Genomic DNA, 22,110 nt, shown 5'->3' with positions numbered 1-22,110 from the left:
CACCGTGCCGCCCCTAATGTCAATTTAATGTCAAAATAGTGAGAGAGTGGTATGACCAATATTTTTCTTTCAAATATGAAAACAGACTTGTTTACTGTTCCAAGAGAGAGATTCTCCAGTGGCATTGTGATAGAATGTAAAACAAGATTATGCTGCAGAACTAGCAATATCATAAGATTTTGGATAGCCTGCTATTATAGAAACTGGTCCTATACACAAATCTCAATTTTGCAATTTGTTGTTTTTGCTATCAAAAAACAGGTGCCCAGCATGCAGATGTCTACAGGACACAAACATTTCCTTCATCCAAAAATCAAAGGGAGGGCCAAAGACTGAATTCTCCACCACCAACTGCATTCCCTAGTAATAACCTTTATTCTGGAAACACAGCTGGAGCTCAGCCAGATCACATGCAATCTTAGTCTTATATCTGAAACCCCTGCAAATGAGCTACAGTCCATGAATCTACTTCGTTACCAGATAATCTCCATCAGTTGCCTACTTCAAGGAAAACAATCCCAGTCGCTCCAGGCTTTCCTCAATAGCTCTGACCCTCCAGCTCATACAGCATCCTGGTAAATCTCCTCTCCATCCTAACTGGTACAATCACATTCTTCCCATAATGTGGTGACCAGAACTATATGCCTTACTCCGATAATAGTCTAAATAGAGTTATATACAGATTCAGCATAACTTCCCTGTTCTTGTATTTTATGCATTGACTGATAAGTATCCTAAATGCCTTTTTAACAATCTAATCTACTTTCAGGGATCTGCGAATAGGAACACCAAGTTCCCTCTGATTTTCAGGACTTTTCAGGATCCTACCATACTCTGATGCCTTGTCTTGTTAGCCCTCCCAAATACATTGCCTCACATTTTTCAGGGTTGGATTTCATTTGCCATTGAATTACCCACCTGATCAATCCATTCATGTACTCTTGCAGTTTACAACCATCAACCTCACTATCTCATCGAGCCACAGAATCCCTATAGTGTGGAAGCAGGCCATTCAGCCTATCAAGTTCACACCGACCCTCTGAAGAGCATCATACCCAGATCCAACTCCCTCCACCTTATCCCAGCAATTTCCCATGACTAATCCACCTAGCCTGCACAGCACTGGACACTATGGGTAATTTAGCATGGCCAATTCACCTAACCTGCACATTTTTGGACTGTGGGAAGAAACTGAAGCATCCGGAGGAAACCCATGCAGACACGGGGTGAATGTGAAAACTCCACACAGACAGTTGCCCGAGGGTGGAATCGAACCTGAGTTACTGAACAACCACGCCAATTTTTGTGGTTCCACAAACGTCTTGATCATACCCACTACATTTAAGTACAAATCACTGATTTACACCACAAAAAGAGCATCAACGTCAAACCCTGTGGAGTTCCAGTTACAGAAACATCCCTCTATCATCAACCTCTGCTTCCTGTCTCTCAGCTATTTTCAGAACCAAGGATCCCCAGGTTCTTTCTTTTTTGATCAGTCTGCCATGTGGGACCTATCAAAAGTCTTCCTAAAGTCCATGTCCACCACAAGAAGTGCACTGCCCCCATCAACACACTTGGTTACTTCCTCAAAAGATCGTATTTGTCAAACATGACCTGCCCTTAATAATTCCATGCTATCTCCAAGTAATCAGTCTCTCCAATTGCAGATACATTCTGTCCCTCAAAATTCCTTCTAATAACTTCCTCATCATTGAAGTTAGACTGACAGGTTTAGAATTTGTTTGGGGGCTTACATTCATACGCAATACTCTTTTTTGCTTTTTATCTCTACCCATATGACCTCATTTGATGATCCTTCCAAAATATCTTCCCTCCTCACTGTTATGATTGATTCCTTGATCAATATTGTGACTCCATCTCCCCTTCTATCTCATCTGATTACACTATAACAAGAACGTTGAGCTGCCAAACCATTTAGCACGGTTATTTCTGACCCAAGTTCCTCCGTTATGGACTGAATACTAAATTCTACCATGTTATGATTACTATTTTCTAGAGGATCTGTTACTCTGAGATTTATTAAACCTGCCTCATTACACATCACCGGATCCAAAATTACTTGATCCCTGGTTGGATCCACCACATATTGGTCTAAGACTGTCCCGAACACAAATACGAATTCTTCCTCTACCAATCTGACCATCCCAATCTACATGAAGATTAAAATTAACCTATGATTAATGTAAAGGCTTTTTAGCTGTTAGGGACCTGTAGAGTATTCCTAACAGTGTCTTCCCTTTTATTTCTTACCTTCATCCATTTGGATTCTACATTTACCAATTCAAGATCACTTCTTGCTATCATACTTATTCCATCCCATACCAACAATATCACCTCATCACCCTTTCCTTCTGCCTCTCCTTTCAAAGTCACATGCCCCTGAATAGTTAGTTCCCAGCTTTGATCTCTAGTAACCATGCCTCTATAATGGCTATGAGATCATACCTGCAATATACAGTTAACCCGTATTTGTGCAGTTAATTAACCTATTGTGAACCAAATATTATTTGCACGCATTGTTAATTTCACCTTTTTATGATTTCATTTTCCAATTTTTCACCTTATTTACTTTTTCCTATGTTTGTACACTGTCACTTCCTATCCGACTCTGGATATTATCATCTAAATAGCTGCTCTGTGATGCTACGTTTCTTTCCTTTGTAAGCCTACATTTTCCCTCTCCAAACCACTACTCTGTCCCCTAACTAATTTTAATCTCTCTCTACAGATCTAGTTATTTAATTTGCTTGGACTCTGGTCCCAGCAGGGTTCAAGTGAAGCCCATCCCACCTGTACTGGCCAGTGTCATACAAACTGAAACACGTTCCATCCACACCAACTTTTGAGCCACACATTTAACTCCTTTGACTTTATTTACCCTATGCCAGTTTGCCTCTGCATCCCAATTTTCACCACTCCACGATTGTGGCCATACTTTCAGCTGGTGTTGCCCTAAAGCTGTGAAATTCCCTTCCTAAATCTCTCAGTCTTGATCTCTTCCTAGATAGAAACATAGAAAAACCACCCATAAAACATGATTTTTGACTTCGGTTTTGGTTGCATGCCCTGATACCTCTCTCTGTGTATATGCCAAGAATATTGTAGATAAAAAATATTTTTAAGTGCCTTGTGAAATTTTCCTACATTAGAGGAACTTTATATCTATACACAGTTTATGTATTTTCTATGCACAGCAAGCTGTTGCTGTTAAGGATGACTTGTTAATAGAACACAAGAATTGGAAGCAGTAGTAAGGCAGTAGTTGGCCCCTAATGAAGACACAGGTGGGACCAGTTAGTGTGATAACTTAATGCAAGAAGCGCAAGATGTTTTCAGTCAGATACACAATGGCATAAACTAGTATCAATTCATGTTAGTCAATGCCCACAGCCATCAGATGGTGATCAATTAAATCAATTTAAAGATACCAGTGGTGGAGAGTAGGGTCCAGGCTTATTGAGTAGACATCATCGCCAGCAGAATAGATTCTGTGTTTTGAGCACCCACTGCTTGGTACAGACCAAGAATTTGTTTTAAATTTAGTAAGACCTTTTATCATGAGGTATATCTTTCTTAATTCATTCACAGGATGTGGGCTAGGCCAGCATTCATTGGCCATCCTTAATTATCCTCAAAGATAATGAGCTACTTCTTGAACTGCTGCAGTTCTTGAGGTGTCGTAAAAAGAGAGTGCTGTAAAAAGAGAGCTCCAGGAATATGACCAGCTACAGTAAAGGAATTATGTTAGAATTCTAAGTCAGGATGGTGTGTGGCCTACTGAGGAACATACTGGCAGTGGTATTATCATGTATCTGCTACTCTTTTACTCCTAGGTAGCAATGGTTGCAGCTTTGGAATGTACTATTAAAGGGGCCTTGGCAACCTGCTGCAGTGTAGAACATACACACTGCTGCCACTGTACATTCAGGTAAGGGCCTGAATGTGTAACATGGTGGATGGGTTAACAATCAAACGGAGATGGTAAGAACTGCCGATGCTGGAGTCAGAGATAACACGGTGTGGAACTAGAGGAACACAGCAGGCCAGGCGGCATCAGAGGAGCAGGAAAGTTGACGTTTCAGGTTGGGTAAGGGTCCCGGCCCGAAACATCCACTTGCTGCTCCTCTGATGCTGCCTGGCCTGCTGTGTTCCTCCAGCTCCACACTATATTATACCAATCAAATGGACTACATTGTCTTGAATGGTGTCAAACTTGAGTGTTGTTGGAGCCGCATCCGCAGGCAAATAGGAAGTATTCCATCACACTCATGACTTATGCCTTGTTGATGATGGACAGACAGAGGCAACATGAGGTGCTAATTGCCACTTAATTCCTCGCCTCTGACCTGCTCTTGCACATGGCTGGTTCAGCCCCAGTTCAACTGCTGGTCAACGGTAACCACTACAATGTTGACAGTGATGGACTGGTGGGAGAGGATTAATTTCCTCCTTGTTTGAGATGGTATTGGCCTGGCACATACAACATGAATGTTACTTATCACCAACAGCCCAAACTTTGGCACTATCCAGGTCTTGGCACCTATGGAAATATGCTGCTCCAGTTTTGAAGGATTTGCAAATGATACTGAATATTCTGCATCAGCGAACATCCTGCTTCTAGTCTTATTACAGACGAAAAGTTATTAATGAAGATGAGTTGGCCCAGGAGACTACCCTGAGGAACTTCAGCAGTGATGTTCTAGCATTGAGATGATTGACTTCCACGAACAACTACAACAACCTTTGTTTGTGCTATTTCAAACATGTGGATACTTGCAATTGCTAAGCATTACACATTTAGCATATAACCATTAGACAAAAACCTGTATGCTATTTGGCAGCACTGCACTTATTCAAAGTTGGAATCTTATTCAAATAGCACTGAGTAAATCAGTTACATTCCTCAAATTTTCTGGAACATGCTTTTTCTGGAAGGGTCATACTCACCTTTTCCCATTCCTTCCAGTCATAATTTGCATTTCCAATCACCATTGCTTGTAATTCGTTAGGCTGGAAGAGCTGAAGTACCTTTCCACCGCACACTTTGTGAAAACCTTCATAGAAACCATCAAATAAAGGAGCAATCGACTTGTTGAACACATAGTCCACGTATGCATCCACAAATTCCTGCCTGAAAGTATACAAGCAACATTTTTTAAAGTGACTTATATATAAATACTGCCACTAGAGTCTGTAATTATCTATATAAGCAGACTATTTCCCTTTCCATGAAGAAGTTTTCAAAGATCTCAATTCAAATCTCAATATCGAGCCCAAAGGCCTCGTAAAACTGCACACTACGTATTGGTGTGAAAACTTTTAAAGAATAGATGAAATGTTATACTACCTATCTGCTGCAGAGAGAGAGACTGGGCAAGAATGAGCACACTTCATAACTGCATATTCGAATCTCTACCTGTCAAATTTTCAGTGGCAAATAGCAGATGATGGTGTCATCTCTTTCCCATTATAAATGATTGCCACCAGATTTTCTTCAAAATCTGAACCAGTTACTGTCAAGGCTCAGCAGTAGTGATCACATTTCTGGAAACAAAGATTTGGCCCACATCATCTGGTCATCATTGAAAAGGTCCCACTAATGGCAATCCTATTAAAAATTGGTCTATTTACATATAGACGAAATTTTACAGCCAGACTTGAGTCTGGGCTGTTCAGGATGTTTCTATTGCAGGAAACCAGTTAGGATGTCCCCTTTTTTTTGGTAAAAGCAACTGTATTCCAACAGATAACATGCTCAAGGTCCTAAAGTCATTTTGACAGCTACTAAGAGATGCTAAATGTATAAGATAATTGAGGTATGAGCGTTGAGGTGTCAGATGGGCAAGTTATTGCCAAACACCACCCCTTTATTTAAAAGATCGAGAGAAATGGGGAACAACAGATCTTTTAGTCTTACATCAGCAAGAGAGAAAATGTAAGAATCTATTATAAAGGACGTGATAAATGAACACTTGGATAATAATGATCTGACTGGGCACAGTCAGCACGGATTTGTGAGCAGGAATTCATGTTTGACAAACTTTTTTTTTGAAAAAGGATGTTATGAACAAAATTGATAAAGGGGAGCTGATGGATATCATATGCTTGGATTTTCAGATGAGGTGCCTCATAGGAAGTTGGTTAGCAAAATTAAAGGATAGGGGTTAACGTGCTAGAAAAGATTAAGGATAGGCTAACAGGCATAAAACAAAGTAGGAATAAACAAGTCATTTGCATGTTGGCAGGCTGTGATGAGTGGAACACTGCAAGGATCAATACTTTGGCCCCAGCTCTTCACATATGATTTGGAAGTGGGGACCAAATGTAATTTTCCATATTTGCCAGTGGTACAAAACTAAGTTGGGAATGTACATTGTAAAGAAGATGTAAAGCAGCTGTAGAAGGATTTGGATAGGTTCAGTGACTGGCCAAGAGTGTGGCAGATGGAATATAAGGTGGAAAAATGCCAGTATGGTAGGAGAAACAGATGTGCACAGTATTTCTTGTATGAGAGGTCAGAAGGTGTGGATGATTGTGAATCTTTGGAATAATCTATCCAGAGGGCTATGAAAGGCCAGTCTGAGTAGGTTTGAAGAATAGATTAATAGGTTGCTGATTACCAAGAGCATTAGACGTTATGGGATAGTCTGGTTAAAGGTATTCACTTAGGAGTGACCTTATAGAGGTTTATAAAATCATGAGGGGCATGGATAGGGTGAATAGTCAAGGTCTTTTCCCTGGGGTGGAGGAATTAGATGGCATTGATTTAAGATGAGAGGGGAAAGACTTAAAAGGGACCTACGGGGCAACATTTTCATGCAGAGAATGGTGCGTGTATGGAATGAGCTGTCAGAGGAAGTGGTGGAGGCTGGTACAATGACAACATTTAAAAGGCAGCTGGATGGGGATTTAATAGGAAGGGTTCAAAGGGATATGGGCCAAATGCTGGGAAATGGGACTAGATTAATTTAGGATATCTGGTTGTCATGGATGAGTTGGATCGAAGGGTCTGTTTCCGTGCTGTATATCTCTTTGACTCTACTGGGGAAGCCATTTGTAATATCAAGAAAATTACTTTCAATTAAACTGCATCAAAAAAAAAAAGTTGGTGATTGACTTACATGTCTGTTATGATTGGTCAAGATGTTGGCATTGCAAATACACCAGGGAGCTACTGTCCCTCATACCTTACTTTTAATTCAAAAAGGGTGGAATGGTTTGGACATGTTCTTCTGCCTAAAGGAGTGGTTGCTTCATATGAATATATATAGCTTCCAACAACCACAAGTCAACCCTACAGAGAGCCCAATTGATAACGTTCAAATTGGCAGTTGTATAATTATCAGAAAATGCTACCCAAATAGAATCTAATGTTAGATATTAGAGCTGAGTTTTACAAGCATGAGATGGTTGAATATGGGCAGTACACTGTTTATTCCAAATAGTTGAAGGGACGTGCTGCTGGATACGATCTGCCAGGCGTTGGGATGAACAGCCTACAGATTTGGCATCACATTGGCACTAAAATTCTTAGACATTGCTCATTTGTGTGGCAGGCAGAGTATCTTTTTGGCTTGATGAAGCATCCCATTAATGGAAAACACCACTTATGTTGTCGTTGTATAAAAGCTCAAAGTTTTGAGATACTCCCTGCTGAATTCATCAGGGCAACACAGCAAACAGACTTGTGAAATCAAACAATACTGCCTTCCTCATGAAGAATAAATGGTCATTCCATTCGTAATTTGGCACTCTTGCATCTGTCCTGATAAGTGCAAGGCGAAAAGCTTTATTTGCATTTTTTTTTCAGCAATGCTCAAGATCTGTTCTTCCAAGTGACTATTTGACTTCAAAATGAACTATTTAATGACACCGCAAATATATATTGCATAACTTAAATTTTAATTAGCAGACAATTTGAAGTAGCCAACTTTGAATTAAAGGTAGATTGTATTTTCAATACTTGAGCTAAGCTTGGAAGAGACGGGATGCTTTGAGAGCCAGCTTTAAAAAAATTAATCCAAGGCATGACAGAGATAACCAAGAAATAAAGGCAAAAGTAGAAAATAGTGCTTGATTGGCTGTTCGGGGGAAGAAGGGTTCTTGTACTCCCTTTAAACAGCATTAAGTGCACTACTCACTTGCTCTCATACCTCCCCACAATCTAGTCGACTGGAGATCTGACCATATGTAAATTTCTACAGGCAAGTAAGAATGCAGACAAGCAAAGCATTTATCATTTATCTTTCATCATCATTTGAATCCATTTAAAATTGATAATATCCATAATAAAAATTAATAAAATTAAACAGTCACATATCAACACATTTAGTGTCACCCTACATTAAGCACAATTATTATAATCAACAGAACATGTGTGAACAAGATGAAACTTTTACAAAAGTACATGAGGCTTCAGCTAGTAGTTTTCTGCAGTGTATCTGAACAAGTCATCTTACCTGTTATATTTAGTGACAGGAATATTGGCACCATCTGGAACCAACTCTTTAACTTCAGTTACACCAAATTTTTCTACTGCAATCTGTTTAATTAGATGGAAAATTGCATGTTGTAAGTTGCCAACAAATGTAAAATAGTCACTAAACCATTGCACTCAATTCCCAGAAGATAAAGGAATTCTACCCTATACCATATAGAATACACCTAGGCAAAGAGAGACCAGGGCCTCTTGCGTCTCTTTTCTGGATTTATTATCCATGATGGTTTCTATTTTTAACATCTCTATTTTAATTTCAGATTTTGAGGTTTTCCTCCCTCTTTTAACCTAATGTTACATGGCTGAAATCTCGTAAAGAATAGAAAAGCACATTGGTGCCATATTAAAAAATGAAAAACCCAACATTATGTGATTTTATGTTTTAGAAGTACCCAGAAGGTACCTTCTAACTGAGTGCCAATCCCATGAAATACAAATGAACAATTTCAGAAAACTGCAGTTCAAGGATTAAAATTTGGAAACTCAACAAATCATGTAGTCCTGCAAATGGCTGAAAATCTGAGTCCCAAATACCATAGTGCTCTAAAGCAGAGAAGAGACTGACCTACCCAAAGTTAAATTAGTATAGAAATGGGAGATATAAAAAGGGACACTATGAAAATCAACTTGCATCAATATAGTGCTTTAGGCTGTTGCCAAGTTACTGTATGAACTGCCTGCCATGGCAATGCATACTGGATCACAGGTGACATCACCATTTTCCTCTGTCATCAGTTAATGTCTTGCAAATGGGAGATTCAGTGTAAAATGTTTAGGCCATCATGTTAGCTTCAAGCATCCTTGAAGCACAGCTTTGGGCATCCTACTGTTTGTACGTCTTCGAGTACCTTGCTGTACAGAAATTCGTTTAGTATGCGAATGTGCTCCAGCAAGCGCATTCATTTCTGCTTGCTCAGTGCTCATGTTTGGGAGCTTTGCCATTGAGATATTTGGCATATTTGTCATTCGGTTTTTCCATGATATAGCCGGAATGGGTTTTAAACAGCGAAGAAAATTGTTGAACTTCTTTGAGGCTGCTGCAAGTCATCCATGCTTGACAGCCATATAAGGTGCTGAAAATCCGAGCCTCAAACGGGCGGCTCAGTCCGAAGAACCAGCTAAATGTTTATTCCACACTCAAGTCTCTTTACCTTTGTTGAGCCTAGAGTCAGAGTCCCTACAGTGTGGAAACAGGCCCTTCACCCCAACAAGTCCATACAGACCCTCCAAACAGCATCCTACCCAGATCCATCCCACCGCCCTTTCCCTGTAACCCTGCATTTCCCATGGCTAACACACCTAACCTACATAAAAACCGAAATCACTGCAGATGCTGTAAATCAGGAACAAAAATAGAAGTTGCTGGAAAAGCTGAGCAGGTCTGGCAGCATCGGTGAAGAAAAATCTCCACAGAACAGGGAATTTTTTTCTTCACAGATGCTGCCAGACCTGCTCAGCTTTTCCAGCAACTCCCGTTTTTGTTTTACACCTAAGCTACATATCTCTGAACATTATGGGCAACTCAGCATGGCTAATGCACCTAGCCTGCACATCCTTGGACTGTGGGAGGAAACCAGAGCACCAGGTGGAAACCCACGCAGACATGGGGAGAACGTCCAAACTCCACACAGACAGTCAAAGAACAAAGAAAATTATAGCACAGGAACAGGCCCTGCAGCCCTCCAAGCCTGCGCCGATCCAGATCCTCTATCTACCGAGGATGGAACTGAACCCGGGTCCTGGCACTGTGAGGTAGCAGTGCTAACCACTGAGCCACCATGCCATCCCTCATTACAACATTCAACACTGTTATAGCAGGACAGTTAAAGTAGTGTGCGCAATTCCAGAATCCACATTATACCAGGGATGTGATTGCACTGAAGAGGCTGCAGAGTTTCAGTTAGGAGGAGAGACGAGATAAACTGGGGCTGTTTTCATTGAAGCAAAGGAGATTTAGGGGGACATAATTTAGATGTATAAAAAATTATGAAGGGCATAGATTTAAGACAAGGGACAGGAGGTTTAGAGGGGACATGAGGAAATTTTTCTCACTCAGAGGGTGGTAAAACATTGGAACTCACTTCACTCAGACAGTGGTAGAGACAGAAATCTTCATATCATTTTAGTAGTATTTAGATATGCTCTTGTGACACCAAGGTATATAAAGCTGTGGGCCAAGTGCTAGAAAATGGGATTAGAATAGTTAGGTAGTTGTTTTTGACTGGCACACAGACTTGATAGACTAAAGGGCCATTTCCTTTCTGTAAATCTCCGAGTATGATTCTACAAGGTTTGAAGAAAATCAGCTATTCAGCAAAATTTCTCAGTTTTGTTTTAATTTGTCCAAGGGACGTAGGCATCACTGGCTAAGGAAGTAGTTATTGCTCACCACTAATTGCCCTCGAGAAGGCGGTATCGAGTTGTCTTCTTAAACAGTTGCAGTCCATGGTAAGTAGGTACACCCATTCTATTAGGAAGTTCCAAGTATTTGATCGAGCAACAGTGAAGAAATGGTGGTATAGTTCCAAGTCAAGATGTTGTGTGACTTTGGAGGGAAACTTTAAGGGGCAGTGCTCCTATGATCTGTTGCCCTTGTCCTTGTCCTTGTCCTTCTAGATGGTAGAAGCCTTGGGTTTGAAAAATGCTTTTTAAGGAGCCTTGCTGAGTTACTGCACTGCACCTTGTAGCTGGTACACACTGCTGCATCACTGTCGTGGAGGGACTGAATGCTGAAGGTGGATGAAGTGTCAAATCAAACAGGCTGCAGTTTCTTAGATGGTGTCAAGGTGTTTAAGTATTGTTGGAGCTGCACTTGTGAAGGCAAATTGAGTGTATTCCATTACATTTCTGACTTTTGCCTTGCACGCAGTGGACAGGCTTTGGAGAGTCAAGATATGAATTATTAATGAATTCCTTGCCTCTGACATACTTCTGTAGCTACAGTATCTGTATGGCTAATCCAGGTCAGTTTCTGGCCAATGGTAACTCCCAAAATAATAGGAGCTTCAGTGATTAAATGTCAAAGGGAGGTGGTTAGATTCTTTCTTGATGGTCATTGCCTGGCAATTGTGTGGCAGGAATGCTAACAATTATTTACCATCCCCCAAGCTTGGATGTTGTCCACATCTTGCAGCACTCAAATACCATGTTAAACCAATCCATAGAGTCGTGAATGGTGCTGAACGTTGTGCAATCAGCAAACATACTCACTTCTAACCTTGTGATGGAAGGGAATCTCATCCTGAACAGTTTGATGGTATAATGTCCAGCAGTCTCAGGGTGACAAATGGAGTGAAACTCGCTCAGGTATAATCTTCTCAATGCTCCTGACCTTTACCTTCCTTGCAGATATAGAAGGAGTTTTAGCTGCACACTAGGTCAGACAGCAAACTCTACAATCTGACCAAGCTGAAAGTGAAGACAAAAATAACACATATCCTACTCTATACTCCTTTTACACTCATTACACACACAGAAACTCAAATACAAAGACTTATGGATTATCTGCCCTCCGTCACTACATGATTCTTCTCGATTATAAGCATAAAGAAAATTTCAGCCATTGAACTGGGAGTCATATCTTCACCCAAATGCATAACACCCCACTGAAAATCAACAAATTCTGCTACCTTGCGTCCACAGTAGCATATAAATCTGTCCCTTGATGCACAACTTGTTTAATGCATAGCTTGCTACTTCTGGCTAACTCTCGAAACATAATGGAATATCAGTACATATTTGCAAAGTCAGCATATCCCTATTTGCGAAATGTGAAATGACACTTTTTTTATGGCTTTATCTACCAACACATACTTCAGAGAATCAAACCCTTAAATTTCTGTACATCTACAGCCATTATTTACTTCTGGAGATAGCAAGAACTGCAGATGCTGAAGTCAGAGACAACAGTGTGGAGCTGGAGGAACACAGCAGGCCAGGCAACACCAGAGCAGCAGGAGAGTTGATGTTTCGGGTTGGGACCCTTATTCAGAAGAAAAATCTGAAGAAGGGTCCCGACCTGAGATGTCAACTTTCCTGCTCCATTATTTACTTCTGATGTGCTTTCATACAATATACCCGATATCTCCTTTTCAACTGAACCCAATTTTACCTCCCTAAAGATGTCTACAGTCATCTGTTAACAGCAAATTTCAAAACTTTGTTCCTTTATCCAAGTCCAAACAATCCATACATACAGAGATTAAAGTGCATCCAGCACTGGCCCTCTGGACATAGAATTTTCAACTCTACTACAGTTTGAGCACAGCAATCTATTCCAATGGTTTTCTGTTAACCAATATTGAACCAATATTCTTCCTAGCATCATCAAGCTGATTTCCTACAACAGGCATCTCAAGAAGTCTCGTCCAAAGCCATCTGAAAATCCCATATACAATCTGTATTTTGCAGTCAACAGTGAAGTATTCCATGTAAACAGAGCAATATTTCTCCAGTCCAAATTGGTTGTTCAGTAGTCGTTACTCAAATTGTCATTAAAAACAGTTACATTTTACTAAGCAAGATTTCAATTTTTAATAAGGATCATTAAAAGCAATGTAAAAGTGGAAAGAGTAAGCTCTCACCAGATTAGCTGACTTTGCCAATTGAGCTCCTGATTGGACAAGTCTACTGTGAAGCCTATTTTGGAACAATGAATAATAACCACAAATAATTTCTGTTTTAATCTGCTCTTGTGTTAAATCCTGAAGCTGTGTTCAGGTTCAAAGCTGTAGTGATTATGAACACTGACAGTTTGTCAAAAAGACTATGCTCCCAAAAAGAATTTTCAATCATCACATTCATAGCGTTTCCTTACCTATCAAAATCAATCTCCCTTCAAAATCACATTATACTTGCCATGCACTCCTAAATTCTAACCAATTCCATACACTACAACTGCTGAGAGATTAACTGTGCTACAGTTACAAAATACAGTAAAGTTCCAGTCATCCGGTCCCAAAGCATTTGGAATTCTCATCCAATGAGCAATCAGAGAGGCACGGCACTTCCCTACTGCATGTGGTAGTTCTCCCACAATACAACTGTCCAAATTTAAAAGGCAAAATCAGAATTGTAACTTCCTGAAAATCTTACCAAGGCAGAGCGGCTGATTTTTCAGGCTGATAGTAGATTCCTTGTTCTGGGAACTGATTGTTTGGTCGCTTCCCTTTCTTCCAGTTTGATCAAAACCTTGCTGACAGTATTTATGGTCCTGACCACTCGTTTTTAAAATGCACATTCATTTTGTCACAGAGATAAGTTGAATTTTCTCATCCACCGCTAACATTTCTCATGCAAGCAGCAGATTAATGTAACCTGCAATCCCCACTCCCAACGTATGCCAGATTGCAGGGAGATTATTATATTGTGCATGTTGGAAATTTGAAATAAAAACCAAAATGCTGGAAATGATTTATCCTTTGCAGTCTTGAACCAAGGTGTCATTGACCACTCCACAACCTAAAGACACTATGTTCATATTTAAGAAAATTTGGAAGTTTCTTGCCTGTGACTGCATCATCACTTCTTCCAATAGTCTAGGGTGTGTGCCATCAGAATTAGGAGCAGTTGGCCACTCGGCCCTTTGAGCTTGCTCTGCCATTGAAGATTACAGATGATTTGATTCTAAACTCAACTCCACATTCCTGCTTATCCCCATAACCTTTCACCCCTTTACTTATCTAACTACCTCTGAATATTTTTAAGGCAAAGATTTTTGCATCTTTTCAGGAAAGTTCCAAAGAAATAACCCTCAGAAAACAATTCTCATTTGTCTTATCTTTAAAAGTGATCCCTAGTTCTAGGTTCACCAACAGAAGTAACATTCTTTCCACACCCAGCTGTCAAGAACCCCACAGAATCTGAAATGCTTCATTCCAGTTACTTCTTTGCTCCTCGAAATTCCAGCAGATACAAGATTAGTCTGTTCATCTTTTCCTTATAATAACCCACCCATTTCAGGTTTTTGTCAAATAAACCTTCTCGAAACTGCTTTCAATACATTTACACCCTTCCTTAAATAAGGAGACTACCATAGTACACAGTACTCCAGACGTGCTCTCATCAATCCCTTGTATAACTGAAGCATCGTTTCCTTACTTTTACATTCAATTCCCTTCACAATAAACAATAACATTCTATTAACTTTGCTAATTGTTTGCTGCACCTACACACTTATCTGTTGTGATAGTGGACACACCAACCCCTCCGCATCAAAGAGGTTTGCAAACTCTCACTATTGAGAAAACATGCTCTTTTATTGTCCAAAATGGACAAATTCGCAGTTGAGATTTTTGCTCACTCACTTAATCTACCTATATTATTTATTCCTGTGTTCCTTCACAACCTACTTTTGTATCTATTTGTGAGATCAGCTAATTTAGCAATCATAGCTATGGTTCCCTCATCTAAATTATTCACATAGATCATGATGAATTAAGGGCTCAACAATGATCCCTGTGGCATATCATTCACTACATCTTGCCAATCAAAAAGATCCATTTATGCCAAATCTTGGTTTCTTGTTAGCTAGTCAAAATTCTATCAATGCCCATTTGATACCCCCCTACACCATGAACTTATCTTTGAAATGGACCTTATCAAATGTCTCCTGAAAATCTAAATTCAGTACATCCACTAGTTCCTCATTGACTTTAAATAAAATGTACTGTGGACATAGTATTATACAGCATGGGAACAGACCTTTTGGTCTATCTTGCCCATGTTGGTCAGATATTCTAAATTAATCTAGTCCCCATTTGCCAGCATTTGGCCTATATCCCTCTAAGCACTTCCTATTCATAAACTCATCCAGATGCCTTTTAATTGTCATAATTGTACCAGCATCCATCACTTCCTCTGGCAGCTCATTCCATATATGCACCACCCTCTGTGCGAAAAAGTTGCCCCTTAGGTCCCTTTTATATTTTTCCCTTCTCACCTTAAATGTATGCCCTCTCGTTCTGGACTTCCCCACCCCAGGGAGAAAACCTTAGCTAGTCACCCTCTCCAAGCCCCTCATGATTTTATAAACCTCTATAAGGTCACCCCTATGTCTCCAACGTTCCACGGAAAATAGCCTGGGCCAATTCAGGATCTTCCTATATCTCAAACCCTCCAACCCTGGCAACATCCATGTAAATCTTTTCTGAGCCCTTTCAAGTTTCGCAACATCCTTCCTATAGCAGGGAGGCCAGAACTGAACGCAGTATTCCAAAAGTGGCGTAACCAATGTCCTGTACAGCTGCAACATGACCTCCCAACTCCAATACTCAATGCACTGACTAATAAATGCAAGCATACCAAAACATCATCTTCACTATCTTGTCTACTTCCAACTCCACTTTCAAAGAGCTATGAATCTTTTTTCAAAGAACTCCAATATTTTGGTTAAACAATTTTCCTTTCACAAAACCACACCAACTCTTACCTTGAATGTATCTAAATGCTTGTTTATGACGTCTTTAGTAATAGTTTTAACATTTTCACTAGCAGACGTTAAGCTAACTGGCCTTTACTTTCCTACTTTCTGCCTCCCTCCTCCTTGAATATTAGAGTGACATTAGCTACTTTCCAATTGAAAGGAAACTTCTCTGAATCAAGTGAATTTTGTGAAATTAAAACCGATGTATCAACTGTCTCACCTTTTTCAGAACCTAGGATGATAACCATCAGGACTCGGGGACCTGTCGAGCCACAGTTCTAACAGTTTACCAAGTACTACTGCCCTGATGAATGCAATTTGAGCCCCTTAGCTGTTCCAATTCCTGATTGACGGCTATTTCGAGGATGTTACTTATATCCTCTATAGTTAGGGTGGATGCAAAATTTCAGTTCAACTCATCTGACAGCTCCTTATTCGCCATTATCAATTCCCTTGACTCATTTCCACTTTATAACTCGTCTTTAATAGTTGTCGAAATGTTATACTATATATTTTTAGCTAGCATACTCACATACCCTAATTTTTGTATCCTAATTCATCCTTTAGTTATTTTTTGCTTTTTTTTTTAATATTCTGCCCAATCTTCAGATTTGCCACTCATCTTTTCACAATTATAATCTTGTTCCTCAAGTTTCATCCTAAACACATTCACATCTAGTCTGCCTTTGCCCATCTGATTCTTCCAGTCTATGTATAAGTTAAAATCCCCCATGATAGTAGCCGTACAAGGTTCCAATATTTCTTAATATTCTTAAGAAAGGTTACTGGACCTGGAACGTTAACACTGATTTCGCTCATTGGATGCTGCCAGGCCTGCGTTTTTGCAGCAATTTCCATTTTTGTTTTTGTTTCCAATATGCTAACCACTGAGCACGGTGGCTCAGTGGTTAGTGCTGCTACTTGCCAGCACCAGGGGCCCAGGTTCGATTCCAGCCTCGGGTGACTGTCTGTGTGGAGTTTGCACATTCTCCCCACGTCTGTGTGCGTTTCCTCCCACAGTCCAAAGACGTGCAAGGTAGGTGGATTGGCCATGTTAAATTGCCCATAGTGTCCACGGATGTTTAGGTTAGGTGGGTTAGACTTGTTGGGCCAAACGGCCTGTTTCCATACTGTAGGGATTCTATGAATATTTCTTTTTTGATACCTTGCCCTGCTGTGTGGTGACTCTGAGGAGGTCCATACACCGCAAACCAAGTGTAGGTGCTCTACAAAGTGGTCTCCGAGTCTCTACATCAGTGAGACCATGCGGAGACTCACAGGCCGCTTTGTGGAGCACCTACGCTCGGTTCACGACAAATGACAACACCTCCTAGTCGCGAACCACTTCAACTCCCCCATCTCACTCCCTGGGCGACATGTCCATCCTGGGCCTCCTCCAGTGTTACAACGATGCCACCCGGAAACTGGAGGAACAGCACCTCATATTCCGCCTTGGAAGCCTACAACTCAATGGTTTCAATGTGGGATTTACTAGCCTCAAAATCTTCCCACTCCCGACCTCATCCCAAGACCAGCCACCCCCTCTCATCCCCGCCTAATTGGCCTGTCCGTCTTCTCTCCCACCTGTCCGTTCCACTATCTACCTGCTATCACCGCCCCCCACCTCTCCACTTATTTCAGAGCCCCCTGCCCCTCCCACATTTCTGAAGAAGGGTCCCGACCTGAAACATCAACTTTCCTGCTCCTCTGATGCTGCCTGGCCTGCTGTGTTCCTCCAACTCCACGCTGTTATTTAGGTGATAAGGCTGTTATTCGCTTACCGGTCTGATTTGAATGTTCACGTACCCTACTTTTTAAGTTTATTTTTCTATTTATAAACTGAACAGAAGCTTTGATGTCCTCTTTTTGATTGAAAGAAATATATTTATTTAATACTCACTTAACTCTAGATTTTCCACCATTGATCTATTTACTTGTTACTTTTACTGCTGCTTATTTGGGGCACTTTTGTGGCTCTTCATTATACTTGTCTATTCTTATAACCAACCTAATTATTTTGTGGTCAACATTTTCCAAACGCGCTACTATTTTGATCAGTTACTTAATCCACTTCATTACCTCGGGCTAAGTCAAGCAATGCTCGTTTACTGTACTGGCAACAAAAGGATGCAAGAAGCAGTCAAGGCATTTTCTGAAAAACCGTCCAAATTTTGACAACACACATTACCTTTGCTCCAGTCTTTTTTGCAACATTTAAAATAACCCCAAATGATCCTACTTGTAGCAGCACATATTTGTACTCTGTCGATCTCCCATTCCTTAAATTGTTTTTATTCACTTAAGGACATGGATGTCACCGATTGGGCCAGCATTTATTTTTCAGCCCTAGTTCCACCCCTGAAAAGGTGTTGGTGAGTTGCTTTCTTAGACTGCTGCAGTCCATACGCTGTTGTAGTCTATGGTGGGGCCTATAACACAGACAAGAAACAGTACCATTTCCCAACTCTTTCTAAGTTCTATCGATGTAAAATTCTTTACTGCCCCCAACCCATTGTTATTCCTGAAACTGATAGAACCAGGAACTTTAAGAGCTCAGTCCTGTTCAAAAATATATCATGTCTCTAAAACATCGCATTCCTCCAGTTTCTAATTGTCCAATTCTGTGTTCATTTCTTTGTATATTCAGATACATATCTTTCAATCCTGATTGCAATTTTTTTCTTCATTGACCCATATTCTCTTTTCTGGTTTACTTATCAAATTTTGATATTTCTTCTTTTCTCTAGATTACTGTATCTAATTTGAAAAATGTAATCAGTATTAGCAGCACCATGCTGGCAAGAAGCAAATTTTGCTGAACTACTTTTCATAAGTATTTATTGGGAACTTCTTGACAATTTCTCATTAATAAGGATGAATTGGTTAAATGGGATAAACTTCCCATTGTAGTGGCATGACATAGTTATTATTCCCACCTATGTGATTTTGATACGCAGAGCAAGAAATATGTTTGGAAGTGTTTTAAGACAAATAAACAGTCTAACTCAAGTAATGACTTACCGTGAAGTTGAGGGAGAAGATGTCTTCCACAGCCTCCTCTGGATAATCTAACAATTGCTGCATACTCCTGTACAAAAGTACCGATTGATATAAAGCTAACTGATTTGCTAATGCAAAGAATCATGACATCAGCACACACATATATGTGAATAGAAAGACAACTGAAGAATTTGAGAGATCTACGAGATATAATATTTTGGTTGCAAATACATAGTTTTAATAAGGATAATGGGGATGCATTAGTGATTGGAACCAAAATGGAACACATATCTGGGAGAGTTGTGGGATGGCAGGTGGTCACAGAGATGCAGAGTCAGGCCATGAAGGAATTGGTTTAAAAAAATCCACATGCTTGTTCCTCTAATGTGCGGCTTGACCAACAGCCAATATATAAAATTGGTGAGCACAGGGGTGACGACCGAACCAGACTTAAAGAGAGAGAGAATACGGGTAGAATTTTGAAGCCCCAAATTTGAGGGGCTAGAATGTGGAGGCCAGCAGAAATGCATTAGAATGCAGCCAGTCACGGGTTACAAATGGGTGCCATCTGTTGAGGTTTGCAAGTCAGACCACAATGCAGGAAAATGGATAGCTGCTATTTGTAAGTACAGGAATATTCACATGCTAGGTCTTTAAATTTTAAAACTGCCTATGGGATCATGTTTGTAAGTTGGACGTTTGCAAATCAGAGACCCCTGGAGTCATACCCAATGGTAACAAAAGCATGGGGTTTTTGACAATAGATGAGCTGAAGCAGTGCTGGGTAGTGTGAGATAGTGTAACGTTGCTGGAAACAGGTGGTCTAAGGAATGCTACAGATATGTGACTAGAACTCATGACATGATGAAATGTGATAAGAATGTTGCAAGTTACAGTTCAAGCTTACACAGTTGTCAGCTAGAAAGGATGGAGTCAGTATCTAGTGAATGCAGCTCTGGCAGGGCCTTTGGCATTCTCGAAATTTAGTTAGAGGAAGCTTCTGCTCATTCAGTACTGTACAATGGACAAGCAGTTTGTTAATTTACCAACTGTGGAGTTGTCAAGATACAGTACTGCCAGAATGCATGTGAAAATAATCAATTTTCAGATGTTGCCACCAAGGGACAGCACACAGATGAAAAAAAGGAACAGGCCAAGAGGAAACTCTTATGGGACACCTTAGGTAATGGTACATTATTACTCGAGGAAGGATGTTGTTGCACTGAAGGTAGTTCAGAGGAGGTTCACTTGATTGATTCTAGAGATGAGGAGCTTGTCTTAAGAAGAGGTATTGAGCAGTTTAGGCCTATACTTTCTGGAGTTTAGAAGAATGAGAGGAGATCTAACTTAGGTATACAAGATAGGAAAGGAAATTGACAAATTAGATGGAGGGAGATGTTTCCTCATATGGGACAATTTAGAACAATAGGTTATTGTTTTAAATCTGCTAGCCCTTATCCTAAAACCTGGATGAGAAGTAACTTCTCTCAAAGAGGTGAAACTTTGTGGAGTGCATTTAAGGAGGAAATGCACAGATTTTTTACTTAGTAATGGGTTGAAGGGTTATGGAAAGGAAAGTGGAGTTGAGGCCAAGATGAGATCAGCCATGATTGTATTAAATTTTAGAGCAGGCTTGAGGGGCTGAACTCTTGCTCCTACTTATGTTCTTAGCTAAACTGTTGATGTAAATTTAAAATATACTTATTTATTAATCAACAGAAACATTGACTTCCTTCATCTTAAATGGAATTATTTCTTCAACTTTAAATGGGCAAATGTTGAAGCAACTGAAAATGTTTTGGTGTTAGGTTTTATTGATAATTGGAATGTTTATATTCCTCAAAAACTGAGAAAGGCCAACAGCAAAAGAAACCAACTGCATTCAGGAATCAATATCAAACAAAAATTATTTGTTGTGACTTTTTCCTTAGAAAACACAAGTCAGTGTTTCTGGATTCTGCCCTCATGCTCTTGCATTGTTCGACACATGGATTGCAACCTCACTGAAGAATACCAACACAATAATTTTAACTTCTCACCAGCTTGAAATCTGAGTGTCTGATTTTCCTTTCTTAGTTTCTTATGCTTTGTCTCCAGTGTATTATATTCTTGATCAAGTTGAGGGAGATCAAACCCAATCTATTACTAATTCAGTTATTTTTGCACACTTTGATTATTTTAAAGAATTGCTTTTTGGAATTATTTCTGATTCTGAGCCACCAGGAACATCTTTGCTTTCTGATCTGCTCATGGGATGAGGACTGAGCACTTGTATTTGGTATTTTGACTCATGTGACTAGGTACTCTGAAGGAAAGAATTTGCTTTGAGGTTTCTTCAAAATTTCTCAAAAATGGAGTTGGGCCCTAATGAGGGGGAAACGTTGAACATATAAAGAAAAACGATAACAGATTAAGTAGAAGCTAGAATCTGGCTGTAAAATTCGATACTAGACACATGTAATTTTCTCAAAACATCACAGAAAGGCCTCAGGATTTTTGCAATGAGAACTACTGTGATATCATGCAAATTTTAGGGATTTGCTTAACTTTTATTTTAAAAGCCAAGTTAGCTGATCATATATTCTTGCTGTGCCTAAAGGATGCTTGAATGAATATAAACTTTTTAAACAAGCAGTTACATTAGCTAACCTGCCAACAATCGGCATCAATTCCTTCAGGTCATCGAGGGTAGGCTTCTGCTTTAGCAGTTTCTTATATAAAGCCAATGGAAAATGAAGGTCAACTATTGTGAAGTTGTAGATTGCAAGACCGCAAACGACACCAATCAAATGAAATAAATCAATTTCTTCAAAAGTCTAAACAAGATAACAAACAAATATTGCTTAATGAACAATACGCACATTAAATCATTTCAGTATTAAATTCAGAAAGAAATTAAATCAATTAGAATGCAATAAAACTTAATATTCACCAAAAACAGATTATTTATTATGAGATAACCATATTCTCCAATTATGTGTTGCAACTTCTCTTCAATATCTACTTCAATTAAAAACCAAAAGAACTCTGGATGCTGTAAATCAGAAACAAAAACAAAGTTGCTGGAAAAGCCCAGCAGGTCTGGCAGCACCTGTGAAGGAAAAAACAGAGTTAACGTTTTGGGTCCTGTTCTGAGGAAGGGTCACCGGACCCGAAACGTTAACTC

At 39.8% G+C, this 22,110-nt stretch overlaps 1 protein-coding gene across 4 annotated transcripts in view; it reads right to left on the bottom strand.

Annotated features, from left to right (window-relative positions):
• herc4 (HECT and RLD domain containing E3 ubiquitin protein ligase 4) overlaps positions 1-22,110 on the bottom strand; it is a 91,686-nt gene that overhangs the window by 4,066 nt on the left and 65,510 nt on the right. The window contains exons 18-21 of one of the 4 annotated variants that reach the window (XM_048608711.1): positions 21,594-21,760; positions 18,966-19,032; positions 8,484-8,566; positions 4,972-5,155 (exon numbers count right to left, since the gene is read on the bottom strand). In XM_048608711.1, coding sequence (XP_048464668.1) covers positions 4,972-5,155; positions 8,484-8,566; positions 18,966-19,032; positions 21,594-21,760 — 501 coding nt within the window. Of the gene's footprint in view, positions 1-4,971; positions 5,156-8,483; positions 8,567-10,252; positions 11,930-17,636; positions 18,374-18,965; positions 19,033-21,593; positions 21,761-22,110 lie in introns of those variants that run through there. The other 3 variants (XR_007264264.1, XM_048608712.1, XM_048608713.1) reach the window with 3 other exon arrangements.

Source organism: Rhincodon typus, chromosome 20 (assembly GCF_021869965.1).
Source record: "Rhincodon typus isolate 14 chromosome 20, sRhiTyp1.1, whole genome shotgun sequence".
NCBI lineage: Eukaryota > Metazoa > Chordata > Chondrichthyes > Orectolobiformes > Rhincodontidae > Rhincodon > Rhincodon typus.
This window is presented reverse-complemented; position numbering and strand designations above follow the sequence as displayed.